Source organism: Heteronotia binoei, chromosome 4 (genome assembly GCF_032191835.1).
Source record: "Heteronotia binoei isolate CCM8104 ecotype False Entrance Well chromosome 4, APGP_CSIRO_Hbin_v1, whole genome shotgun sequence".
In the NCBI taxonomy this organism is placed as follows: Eukaryota; Metazoa; Chordata; class Lepidosauria; order Squamata; family Gekkonidae; genus Heteronotia; species Heteronotia binoei.
The window spans coordinates 103169147-103183274 of record NC_083226.1 but is presented as its reverse complement, the minus strand read 5'-3'; the positions used below and the strand labels follow the sequence as shown (position 1 = coordinate 103183274).

General features: G+C 42.6%; 1 protein-coding gene across 1 annotated transcript in view; it reads left to right on the top strand.

Moving 5' to 3' along the window:
• The first annotated feature begins 653 nt into the window (after positions 1–653).
• DCP2 (decapping mRNA 2) overlaps positions 654–14128 on the top strand; it is a 43207-nt gene continuing 29732 nt past the window's right edge. The window contains exons 1-4 of the mRNA XM_060235607.1: positions 654–843; positions 5403–5554; positions 8040–8167; positions 8867–8965. Of these exons, the coding sequence (XP_060091590.1) occupies positions 791–843; positions 5403–5554; positions 8040–8167; positions 8867–8965 (432 nt within the window). The 5' untranslated portion in view covers positions 654–790. The remainder of the gene's footprint in view (positions 844–5402; positions 5555–8039; positions 8168–8866; positions 8966–14128) is intronic.

Genomic DNA, 14128 nt, shown 5'->3' with positions numbered 1-14128 from the left:
ACTCATGTGTAGAATACTTTTCTGAGCAACTACAACGATGACCCACACAAGTCCTAACAAAGAGAAAAAGTTTTAGGTCACGAGATGTTCAAAGCGATTCTGACTTCCAGCAGCACTCGGCCAAGAAAACGGGCTAATTCGAAGACTGCTAATTCCATCCATGGTCTTGTCAGCCACCAGCGAGCCTGCAGCAGACGTGGACTATTGCACCCTTCTTAAATCTTCGTTCGCGAAGCCAAGCCGAGAGAGAGAGAAATTCCATCCCATACTATTGTCTGATTGAAGTGTGCTTTTAGCATGGAAAGCTGACATTCTCAAAAAAAAATCCACTCTATTGGTCTTAAAGGTGCTACCGGACTCCATCTTTGTTCTATTGCTTCATATCAACACGACTACCCACCCGAGCCTCGAAAGTGTTACCTCGCCCCCGCCCACCGTAAGGCTCTGTCGTTTGTTTCGTTGCCAGAGGCACGAAAAGGCCACCACCATCCCGCCGCTCTCCAACTGGCTGTCTCGATCTGTCGTCGCTAATAGCAGATAGCTGATTGGTGAATTTCTCCGAACGTCTTTCCCTATTATTGGTTGTAAGAGCCGGTTCCCTCCCATCTTTGCCGCCTCTTTGAGCAACAGCCTTGCCGATTGGCTCTGTCCGCCTTTCTTCTCAAGCGGCGGTCCGGCCTTTTCCTGTAAGTCCTGCTCTGTGTGTCTCTTTCTTTTCCCTCCCTCTTTGGTCTCCTCTTGCGCGCTACTTTGGGCCCCGCTACGTCGGGATGAGCCCCGCTGCTTCTCCATGGAGACCAAGAAGGCCGAGATTCCCAGCAGCGTCCTGGACGACCTGTGCAGGTAACGCCCCTGGAGCCGCAGCCTCCCTTCAGGCGCCACACTGGATAGAGACAACGCGCCTCGAACTTCTGTTTAATGAATAAATAAATACCTGGCTCAGGGACTTGGGATGATGGCGGCGGCGAGTGGGCTTAGAATAGTCTAAACGTTATTCTTTCTTTCTTTCTTTCTTTCTTTCTTTCTTTCTTTCTTTCTTTCTTTCTTTCTTTCTTTCTTTCTTTCTTTCTTTCTTTCTTTCTTTCTTTCTTTCTTTCTTTCTTTCTTTCTTTCTAAAAAATTAAATCCGTCTGAAGGAGCGTGTGCGTCGTTTATGTTGTAAGTGGGGGCGGGGGCTGTCTTTCTTCGTTTACTCTTGCGAGGTTGGCAGGTACGATGTATCGTCTCTGGAGTTCCGTAGAGGGGCAGCCGCTTCGCTACCCACAAGAGGTAGCAAGCACGAGAACTTCATTGCGTGCCAGTGCAGGGTAAAACAAGACTCGAAACACATGGTCAGTACACCAGGACCGTGTGAAAACTCTTGCCCTCAGCATCTATGTATATTGAGGCGACACCAGTAGTAAATATATAAAAGTATATCCTTGAAAATATGCCCTGACGTAGTATTTTGTTCCCATATTTTTACGTGGTTATATCCTTCTGAAAATTACTGTAAATTAAGGAACAACAATGTTCTTTTGACTGTATGTGTGTACCTATACAAGAGTACACAATGGGCAGAACAGAAACATAAGAACATAAGAAAAGCCATGTTGGATTAGGCCAGTGGCCCATCCAGTCCAACACTGTGTGTCACACAGTCGCAAAACTACAACAATAACAGGTGCCATCAGGAGATCCATTAGTGGGGCCAGAACACTAGAAGCCCTCCCACAGCCCCCCACCCCCAAGCACCAAGTTTCCTTTCCACAGTGGTTGCATGCTTTCATCTCACTAACACTTACTTGCCCACATTTGGTTAGGGAGGTTAGTAGCAGAAGTCTGTCTTCAGTTCATTCAGGATTTCTTTATGAGAATTATGGTATCAGATGCTGGCAGGACTTTTTTTGTAGAAGAAGCCCAGCTGGAACTCATTTACATATTAGGCCACACCCCCTGACACCAAGCCTGCCAGAACTGCATTCCTGGTCTCCTGCTCAAAAAAAGCCCTGGATGCTGGAATGTCCACTTTTGGTTTTTGTAATTTCTCTCAAAACTTTTATGCATATAATCCTTTGATGGGCATCATACAGTCCTAACTCTCTTTCTTGGATAGAATGCTGAACTGTGTGAATGTTTGCTTTTCTGCAATACTTTCACTATTGAGAACAAATGGTGTCTCCTATCAAAGCAAGGTTGTTGCTGAATCAGTTTATCACCCAGTCCCCTTGTTTTTGCTTTGAAATATTTGTTGAAGAAAAGGTGATTCTTGCTCCCATCCACCTCACTGTAACCCTTCTCAGCTTGCCTGGCTATTAGTCCACTCTGGAGTCAACTTTCCAAGCTTAGAAGGGGGAGCATGGTGGTAATTGGTTTTTCTTGCATTGCCACAGCACTGGCTCCGACCTTCTCAGTGGCTGAAAGTGATGGCACTTGTGTGTATCATGTATAATAAATTTGGATTCTGTAATTTTAAGCACCTGAAGATAGCAAGTATGTTTAATGCTAAAATTCTCACTTGTTAAAATCTGTACTTTATTTCTATGGCCATTTGCTAATTTTCCTGCATGAATATTTTCTTTTAAATTTTAAATTTCTGTTTTCAAAGACATAGTACATAAACACATCATAAGCAGACAAATTCTTTAGTTCTGTGTCAGGAAGGGTAGAATTACTATGAGTTAAATATTGGGAGCGTGGTTGTTGTTCCAGAAACCCATTCTGGAAATTTCAATAGTACTCCCCATATTTAGTTGAAACTATGATAGTTGCTGCTTGTATATTTCACAGATCTCCTTGAGGAAGCTTAACATAGATGTTACTAATATTTTGGAATAAAATTGATGTGAAATTAAAATGGGGAGAAGGAGGACAGTGGAAGTCCAAGAAGCACTCAGCCATCACTGTGGCTCTATGTAAGCTTTTGCTCTGAGTATCATTAAAGGGAAGATCTCAGGATGAATGCAGAAGAAGCTTTATTTGAGATAAATCAGCAAAGCAAACATGGCAAGAAAGCTTTTGCTTGTCAGAACTGAAGTAAAATGAAATTATATATATATATATATATATATATATATATATATATATATATATATATATACACACACAGATATATGGCCCCAGCTTTACGTGCCAGAATTCTGGGCACACAATTCCAGCGCCAAATATACATCTAAAAGAGTTCTCAGGTGCATAATGTTTTGGGTAAGTCAAGGTTGCACATTGCAGTCCAAAGCTACTGTCCCTTGTCTCTATGTTCTGTTTCCAGGGAGACCAACAATTCTCTCAGAGTCACATTTCATTCTTCACTGGGCCCCTTACTTGGAGCAGTCTCACATTAGTTACTCAGAAGGATTAAGTATAGAACAGGGATGTCAACTCATTTGTTATGAGGGACGGATCTGACATAAATGAGACCTTGTCAGGCTGGGCTATACTTGCCGGGCCAATACTACCTATTTAAGATTAGGTAGCAGAGACATAAACTTTAATTGTGGTTGTCTGTGTCTTTTATAAAGGTTTTTTTTTTTAAACCCTTTAAACATGCTTAAAACATTAGCACTCAAAGTGCTTTCTTCGTATCTGTCTCATGGGATCCTGGGAACTGGGCAAAGGAAGCTCTGGCTCTTTCCTTCTTTCTACGGGATGAGGAGGGAGAGGAGCCTCAGTCAATAGAAGGAAGAGAGGCTTGGCTCAGTAGTGCTGCTGTGCAATTGAGGGAGCCTGGCAAAGCAAGCTATCCCTTCCTCCCCAAAGGCAGAGCCTCAGCCAATGGAGAAAATAGAGGTTTTGCTCTGTAGTTCCTATGCGAGACTGCAAAGAAAGCTGTTATGCAGAAGGAAGCAAGAGAGAGGGAGAGGGAAGCCTGATTCAGCCCCTGGGCCACATATTTGACACCCCTCATATAGAACATAATAGTTTATGAAATACAAGTCTTATAGATATATCTGTTGTTCATGATACACACCAGTCTATACTAAGGTAGTTGAATATGTATTTGGATACATGAATATATAAAGTATATGAATATGTGAATAACTCATAAGCAATGAAAATACAACCAAAACATAATTCATACGCAATTAAAATACTACAGAGACTATTCAGTTGATCAAACAAATACAACCACACTTTTAGCATCAATAACATTCATGAGCATTCAGGACTATTGTCAGGAGACCATCCTGACACCCACTACCTATTTTCTGGTGGTTCTGTGGAACTGGCTGTCAGCAGCTCCTTAAAGGGTCTGGAAGCTTTCAGAAGTGCCTTAGCCTGAAAATTGGATTTGGGGCAGGCTCACTAACTAGATGTACAAGTCTAGGGATAGCACTTTCCTATGTTTGGTAGACCTGACTCTGGTGGCCAGGTCTTCTGCACATAAGAAATAATGGATTGTAGACCTAGTCATCAGACTCCAGAGCCAAGGTCTGCTGCCAATTATTCAGAGCACCCCCCCTTCCAAAGCTGGTTAGTGGCACATCTACCCTTTAAAACTTTAAAGGGCCATTATATTCAATGTTGATAGGCCAGAATTTGGAGTCTTTGTTCCTTTCTTTCAATAGCATGCTTTCAAAAATTGCATCAAAGGAGCTTTTCAATTAGGTTCTAATTGGATAAGAGGAGACCTGAGGATGCATATATGTTACAGTATACTATAATTGGACCTCAGTTTCCTACAAAGGATCTTTGTGAAGAGGAGGTGAAAGATTCATGAAAAGACTGAAAATGAATGTTCATGGGGGAGTTGTAAAATGGGTGGAGGTGGAGAAATAAAAACCCTTTGCCTGCCTTTCCTCAGCTTTGTAATTCTTTCACCTTCCCCCTTGCAGGTACCTGAATCACATATACTTTTTTGGAATGTGATGTAATAATTTCTTTCAAAGCAAGGACTGACATCTAATAGAACTGATATTATGAGAAATGTTCCTTTGTGTCCCTATGTGTAATTATTTTTTGTATTTACCGTACTTGAGTTTAATTTTTTTTTTAACCTATGTAGAAGCCCTGAGAATTAATATAGATTTCTGTATGCTGCTGCACTGGAACTTGGCATTTGTAGTCCCTTGTATTAATCTCTTAAGGAATGTTGATAATTTCTGAGGAAATATCTTCAGGTCTTGTTGGAAAAACAAGTATTAGGTCTTGCCTTGAGGTGATTTTTCTTGCTCTGTTCCATGTTCATAGTAGTAGAGCTGAAGATTTGAAATCTAGTGAGGGCTATATTAATTAAGTGAGCTCTGGCTTATGAAAACTTACTTCACAATACATTTGTTAGAGTTTACATGGCCATGATGCTCTTAATTAATAATCTCGTGGTAATTGGAGGTAAGGTCCTTGTAAATATATGAATTGAAAACCTTTATGTTCATGACTTCTAAATGACTAATTCTTGAAAATTAACTTTTTTCCTCTTCCAACAGCCGCTTTATTTTGCACATTCCCAGTGAGGAACGAGACAATGCTATCAGAGTATGTTTTCAGGTTGAGCTTGCCCATTGGTTTTATTTGGATTTCTACATGCAAAACACACCAGGATTACCTCAGTGTGGGATAAGAGATTTCGCAAAAGCTGATATCCTTTCTGTATTGAGATATATATTTTGTTATGGATCATATTTATGTAGAGGCATCAGTTGTGAAATGTCTGCGTTCTTAGTATCAGCCTGTGCAATGTTTGGGCTGTGATACAATTAGGGTCTGCAGGATTTGCTTTTGAGCCACTGTAGTTCCTGTCTGGGACATTTTGAAATGTTTCATACTCTGTATTGCTAGAAGTATGTTACATATGCTTTCTGTGACTTTATATGTCTTCCACTGGAAATTGCACATTGATACTTGTACTTCTAGGAATGGAAAATTTAATTGTCCTGGAGAAAAGTCCTGCTGTCCCTTAATGTATGGAAATTGACAGCTGAAACTTCTTATGGTGTAACAGTCAGTTTAGTCTCTATTAAAGGGACAGGGCATTTTTTTCTTCTGGCAGCTGGCCACCCTGAGCGTAATTGCATGACATCTGCTCAGGGTAAGCTCTCTTATCCTGAATGGAGAGGGAAATTTGCTTGCATATTGAATGTATGCTTAAATTGCATTTCAGCTGTCACATGCTAGCGTTGATTCACAAGGCAAGATTATAAATCCTGCCTAATTACAATATTTATACACTTCTCAACCACAAAATTGTTATAGTAGACTACAGAATGAGAACTGAAACTAGTATAAAATATTAAAATACCTTGAAAACAAACATTTAAAGATTAGATCGAGACAAGAGACAATTTATCCATAGAATTCTAACTCCCAAGTGATTGGCAGAATTAAAAAAATACAGAAGCTGAGTTTTAAATGAGACCATCACAGACAAAGTCCCACTCCTAGGGTAGCCTGGGCAGCTTGTTCCAAACCAGACTGATACAGATTACAGTAATCAGTCTCATCCAAGCGCAAAGAGCTGCCCAGCCACCACTGGTTGGAACACAAGGTAAGTTGGAAATGGGCCTTTTATTACCAAGGTCAGCAGAATCGAAGATTAGATTCTAAGACCAGGGCCTTCACCATTGCCTCAAGTTTCAAGTTTATTTAAATTTATATCCCGCCCTTCCCACCGAGGTGCCTCCTTCACGTAGCACTGGCACTCCTGCCTAGAAGGGCAGATTGGCCAGCTGCCCCAAGCTGGCTTGTTTGTTCTGAGAAATCTAACCACACCAGGGTTGTTTTGTAGGGAAAAAGGTGGTGAAGCTCATCCAGGGATTGTTATGCAACTGCACCTCCTATTCAGTGGACAAGGAGGTGGAACTCTCAGAAAGGTTCAGGAGCTGTGCTCCTGTGAGCTCCCACTGAATCTGAGGCCTGAACCACACTATGTTCCTGACCTTCCCCTTCCCAAACTTAAGTTGGTGAGTTTGATAAGACGGTGCCCACCTGTTTGTATGTGGGGTGGAATGTCCATGATTTAAGTAGGGGAAGAGACCCCAGCTCTCTTCCAGTTGACACAAGTCTTCCTTTGATTTCTCAAAAGTATTTTTTAAGTTGCCAAAAACAACCAGGCAAGTGACAGTTTATGAATTTGCTTTTTCCTTATGATTTACTTGGCAGGAGCCTGTCATATGGATAAAAAAAAAGAATAGTCTTATTGCATCTTAAAAGGCTAAAACATTTATTGTAGCATAAGTTTTCACAGGTTTCAGCCCTTTTCATCAGATGGATGAAGAGAATTCTTAGCCAGCAAGAGGCTTGCATATGGAAAGAGAAATTGTGAACAGTGGTTGTCTACGGTTTTTGCAGGTGGAAGGGTTTCTGATGGCACTTCTCTGCTTCCCTTACCTTCATCAGCTTAAACCCCCCCCCCCACCAGTTCTGCTCTTGGGGCGTGGAGGGACCTGCATGAATAGCTGGAATAGGGAACTGGAAGTCTGCTGCAGGAGGGGGGATGCTGGTGAAAATCACTCCCCACCCCTAGGCAGAAATTTTAGATGTTGAAAGAATTGTGAAATTTTCTGTGCTAACCTCAGATGTAGACAACTGACTCCTTAACTATATTTAACCAGCTCTAACCCATTGCTCATTTTTTTCTTGCTGACCAAGAACTCACTCATGCATCTGCTGAAGGTTGCTCAAGCCCATGAAATCTTATGTTATAATATATGTGTTTGCTGCAGCAGACTAACATGGCTATCACACTAGAGGCCATACAAATATTTAACCTCTCTTATGCAACATCTGCCCTGACTAGGATAGCTCAGGCTAGCCCAGTCTTGTCAGATCTTGGAAGCTAAGCAGGGTTGTCCCTGGTTAGTATTTGTATGGAACACCACCAGGGAAGCCCAGGGTCTCATCACAGAGGGAGGTAATGGCAAACCACATCTGGATGTCTCTTACCTTGAAAACTCTCCACGGTCTTCATAAATTGGTTGTGACTTATCTTCTGTTAAGATAAATGATGATATTTTTACTGAAGGTAGTACACATAAAGAAGGTAAAGGACTTGGTAGAAGTGTGATTGTAAAATTTTAATGGAGATAGTGTGTCCTCATGCCATGACTTTCCTTGACTGCCTGTACTTTTCAATCATTGCCCTTTTTTACTGCCTCAAGGTGAAGATGTGCAGAAAGTTTTAGATGAATGGAAAGAGTATAAAATGGGAGTGCCAACATATGGTGCGATTATTCTTGATGAGACTCTTGAAAATGTAAGTGAGATACTCTCTTAAAGGATTTCTTTATGCCTCGGAATTAAATAGTGGATTAGATGTTAACTTTTAAAGCCAGTGTAGTGAAATGAGGCTGCTTCAGTGACTTCTTTATGTCTTGTTTTATAAATACTTGGTTCATAACTGCAAAACATATCTAGTGTTTCATTGAGACTGTTTCCCCCAATTTAGAGAAGCACCTTGTATATTTCTGACCATATTAAAAAAATGTATTTCAGTACCTAACTTTGACAAGTATTAATGTTAAATGTTAACAATGTCACTGATGCTTCTGTTTAGTTGATAACTGCTCCTCTTCATAGATTCAAGTGGGTAGTTGTGTTGGTCTGAAGCAATAGAACAAAGTTTGAGTCCAGTGGCTCCTAAACTTAGTTCTCACATCTGTTGCTGTTGTATTTGTATGCTAAATGCTGCCATTCACAGATCTTACCAGCTGCTTTAATCCAGCTATACTTATTGCTCAGTTACTTAGTTGATTCTAACTAGCCCTCCCTGGCAGGTAACCCTGTTACCTTGAAAAAAACTGTTTCAATGTATATGGCGATGTGCACATGAACACAGAAGCTTAAACCCAGAATTAAGCTTTGTTGGTCTTAAAGGTGCTGCTGGACTCAAACTTTATTATGTTCCTCTTCATGAACACTTATTTGTGTCTAAATGAGTATTTAAATTTTGCAGGTGCTCCTGGTTCAGGGTTACTTAGCAAAGTCTGGCTGGGGATTTCCAAAAGGAAAAGTGAATAAAGAGGAGGCGCCACATGACTGTGCTGCTAGAGAGGTGACTGAGCTGGTTGTATATGGGTTCAAATCTTGTGAGTGTAACAGTGGTTTAAGAGGTTCCATCTCAGATGATACCATGTAAATTCCTTGAAGTGATCAAAGGCTTTATAAAGTATGTGCAATATTTGTGGTTTCCCACATGGTGCAGTTAAAAGGATTGAGTAGTAGGTAATGGTGAAAGATCACCACCTAAGTACATAAGAAAAGTCCAGCTAGGTCAGACTAGTGGTCCATCTAGCCCAGCATTTTGTCTCACACAGTGGCCAGCCAGTTACTCTGGAAAGTCAACAACAGGGCATAGAGGCCAAGACCTTCCCCTGATGTTGTCTCCTTTTACTGGAATTTAGAGGTTTCTGGATTTAGAGATTCCTTTTAGTCACTGTGGCTAGTATCCACTGATAGATCTACCCTCCATGAAACTATCTTTTTTGAAGCTGACTAGTCCAGAGGCCGTCACTACATTGTCTACAAAACATAGCTGGGCATTAGGGGAATGAGCACTGGGTTTGCATCCTCTACATTTTAATCACTTTATGTGTAGAGAAGTATTTCTTTTTGTCTGTCCTGCATCTACTGCTTATCGACTTAATTGGGTGCCCCAGAGTTCTAATATTTTGGGAGAGGGAGAAAAAGTTCTCTCTGCTCATTATCTCTCTCTCATGCATAATTTTATAAACCTCTATTATGTCTCTCCTTAGTCATCTTTTTTCTCAACTGAAAAGTCCAAGATGCTTCAGCCTTTCCTCAGAGCAAAGGTGCTCCAACCCCTTAATTACCTTGGTTACCGCCCTCTGTATTTTTTCCAGCTCTCCAGTGTCCTTTTTGAGTTACAGTGACCAGAACTATAGATAGAATTCCAAACAAGGCCGTACCATAAATTGACTTATTTTCTAATATTGGCTATTTTCATTCCATTTCCTAATAATTTCCAACATTAAGTTTGCCTTTTTCACTGCTTCAGCACACTGAGTTGACATTTCATTGCTCTTATCCACTAGAACCCCAGTGTCTTCTTTCCTCTCAGCCTCTGTAAATTCAGATTCTATTAGTTTATACTTATAATAATAATATAATAAAATTTTATTTATATCCCGCCCTCCCCGCCGAAGCAGGCTCAGGGCGGCTAACAACATACATAGGTATACAATACAATACAATAGGTATACTTGGGGTCTTTTTCTTTTTTTTTCACCTTATATTTACCTACATTGAACTTAAGTTGTCACATTGTTGTCCGTGTACCCAGTTTGTGGAGATTCTCTTGGAATTCTTCACAATCAGCCTTAGTTTTCACCATCCTGAATGATTTTTGTCATTTGCAGCCTTGGCTACTATCCTGCTCATCTCCAGTTCAGTATCATTTATGAAAAAATAGCATCAGTCACAATTCTGATCCTTATGAGATCCCATTGCTTACTTTCCCCTCCATTGAGAGAACTGTCTACTTATTCCTATTCTCGGCTTTCTGTTTAATCAATTTGTAATCCATAAAAGGACTTTTATTCGTAATCCCATGACTTCTAAACATACTTAGGAGTTTTTGGTGAGGTACCTTGTAAGAGGTGAGGTACCTTGCCATTTAGAGTCTAAGCATGCAAATGTCTACTGGGTCACTGTTATTTGCTTGTTCACTTTTGCAGAGTTCTAAACGGTTGGTGATACAGGACTTCTGATTTTCCTTCAACAGGCTTTATTTCAACAAGTTAACCTCTGAATCCTTTTTAAAAAATCACTGTAGTTTTTGCTACTCTCGCATCATATACTGATTAGTAGATCAACAGTTTCATATTTGAGTTTCCTAAGAATTCTCAGGTGTATGCCTTCAGGATGCAGAGATTTACTTTTTTTTTTTTTTTACAATTCCCCCTTAGAGAAATTACCTAAGTCCCTGGAGAGCTGCTGCTAGTCGTCATACTTACCATGATACAAGAATGGCCTATTGCTATAAGGGAGTTTCAGATATTCATGTTACTCATTTGACACTGAATCCCAGTTTGCCAGCCACAGAATATCAGTGTCCACTTAGCTTGTCCACTTAGCTAATAATGATGTACTGGACAGGATTCTTGGTTTTTACTGTTGCTCTGCCTGAGCTGAGAGTGCTTTATTAGAACCTTCCTAGTTCCTATAACTGCACATCTGAGGTGAGGAGCAGTTGTAGTGGATTAGCTCTTTTTAGGATACTTATCTACTACTAGGAATAAGGCCCATTGCAAAGAAAAATACAACGGGCTATAGAAAGAGGCTCTGGGTGAGCGCCCCTCACCCTCCCACCTTCCCATCCACCCAAGTGAATGCATTCACTCCCCACCTCAAGGGGAGCTGATCTATGCCATCTGGAGAACAGTTGTAATACTGAGTGATCTCCAGCCCTCACCTGGAGATTGGCAAAAGTAGTTCCCTAGGAGGAGATGGCATTGTACTTGTCTGAGGTCCCACCCCCTCAAACTTCACCCTCTCCAGACCCCACCCCTTAAATCTCTAGGAATTTTCTAACCTGGAGTTGGCAACCCTATCTCCTTCCCTTTATCTGCCTCCGACTTCGGGTTTCCATCGCCTTCCTCCTCCCTTCCTCCTCCTCCAGTGCCTCTGCACTGGAAAATGACAGTTTTTCTTCACAATGCGGGGGGCGGGAACGACACCAAAGCAATTTACATCATTTTCCTTTCCCTCCATGTGATCTGAACAACAACCTTGTGAGGCAGGTTAGGCTGGGAGTCTGTGACTGGTCCAAAATCACCCAGTCGGCTTCCATAGCAAGAAGCTGGGTCTGGCAGCTCCCGCTCTGAAGCCTTAACTCCCATGCCACAATGGCTGTCATAGGGGGGCTGCTGCTGAACAGTAGCAAGCAGTAGGATAGGCAACCCCAGGTGGAGCCATCCTTTTACCTGCCCCTCTGACTTCAGGTTTCCATTGCCTTCCCCCTTCCTGCAGCCTCTACATAGGAAAAGAACAGTCTTTGTTCACCGTGTATGTGTGGAGCCAAAGTAGCTTGCATCATTGTCCTCTCCACCTTTGATCTGAACAACAATCCTGTGAGGCAGGTTAGGCTGGAAGCCTGTGACTGGTCCAAAGTAACCCAGTCAGCTTCCACAGCAAGTACCTTTATCTGGCAGACCCCACTTTGAAGCCCTAAATTGTATGCCTTCCTCAAACTCCACCACAGAATCTCCAGGAATTTCCCACCAACCTGGAAAGGTATCATTAAAGGCCTCTGGGTTAGTGCCTCCGCACCCTTGCTGTCTTCCCACCCACCCAAGTGAAGGCATTCACTCCCCCCCCCCACACCTCAAGGGGAGCTGATCTCTTTCATCTGGAGAACAGTTGTAATTCTGAGTGATCTCCAGCCCTCACCTGGAGGTTGGCAACAGTTGTTCCCCAGGAGGAAAGGGCTCTCCCTCTGAGGCCTGTAGCAACACCTTAAGAATTCCCCAACAACTACTAAAGGCCTCTGGGTTAATGCCCCCCAGGCTTGCCGTCTTCCCACTCACCCAAGTGAAGGCATTCACTCTGTCTGTCCCCCACTTCCAGGGGAGCTGATGGTCTGTCATCTGGAGAGTAGTTCTGAGTGATCTCCAGCCCTCACTTGGACGTTTACATTACACTGTTTTGTTGTTTAAAATTTATGGTGTCTCTTAGTGGTTTTTTTATTTACTTACCTGGTGATTGGCAACAGTAGTTCCTGGGGAGAAAATTTCTGGTAGCATCAAGACACCCTAAGGTGCCTTGAACTACAGACAACACATCTCTCTCCCCATCCTGGAGAAAATAACTGCTTTTGGAGGGTGGACTGTATGCCATTCTATTCACCTGAGACCTTAACTGAGAGAAGTAGCCTGAGTTGCCTAGGAACAGACTCTGGCTAGCACTTCCCAGGGGGCAGGAAACACTCTTAGCAGGGCCAGCTTGGGGCAGAGGGCTGTTGCTGACAGCCATGTCAAAGTTAGGCTGCAGGAGCTAAAGGCCTCAAACCTGGGCTTCAGAACGGCTCTGCACCCTTTTTGCTGTGAAGTGGAAGGGGCCAAATTTTTGCCAGAGATGTTCGCAGGAAATGGTGGAGAAGCAGTGGAGATGTGTCTGCGTCTGAGGCAAGTTAATTTTGGCGACTGGGGGAGCGTTTGGCAGTCTGTAGTGGGCAGGCGACACTGAGTAGAGCCAATAGGAAAGCCAAAGGTTGCAGAAGATACTGGAGAAGCAGCAGAGATGTGTCTCTGTCTGAGGCAAGTTCATTTTGGCAGTTGGGGGAGCATCTCACAGTCTACAGTGGGCGGGTGACACTGAGTAGAGCCAATAGGAAAGCCAATCTGGTGACAGAAGCTTCATTATACAATTGCTGATGCAGTGCAGTCTCACCCAGTCCCAACGAATGAGGGAGCTGGGATTTCCCAACATGAAACCAGTTTTATGTCTATAGATTATAGGTGCCCTCACTGCAGGGCACCTGCCGGAATGCTTCCCTCAGTGTTTCCTGGAACCAAGTAATTTTCAAAATGTTAAGAGCATCAAAATTAGTGGGTTATTGAAGTCAAAACAGATGTCCATTAACTGAGAGCATCCTGATCTTCTTCGTGGTCTCTGTGCTTCACACTCATGGGATGAAGTGCCAGCGCCGATCCCCGATAGGTAATACAAAAGTCCGGGATTTTTTGCTGCCCGATCATGGTAGGCATGCCCACCTGGTGGGCGTAAATATCCTGGCAGTTTCTTCTTTACCGCCGTGTCAGATAGACACGTTTGTCATCACTCCGGTAGGTAGTTACTTACCTTTTTCTTCTCCGGGTTTCTCTCGTTTTTTCTTCATTCTTCTTTTTGTTATATATATAAAAAGAGAGAGAGAGAGAGACTTAGTTGTTACAACCCTTTGGGGTTCCCCCCCCTCCTCCCACCACTCCTTGTCTTTGGAAAAGCGTTGGGGGTTTTTCAAACGGTGCCTGAAGTGCGGGAGCAAAATTCCTCCTCCAGACAGACACTCTCTTTGTTTGCTGTGCCTTGGGGAGGGTCACCGGGTGGAATCCTGTCATCACTGTTCGAAATTCTCTTAAGCAGATGAGAAAGAATCGAGCTGCAAGGCTTTCGGCGGTGCTGTTGAAATTGGCTCTTGCATTGGCGTCGACCAGTGCTTCAATGGCCACTCCAGCATTGACATAGGTTCCGGCCTCAT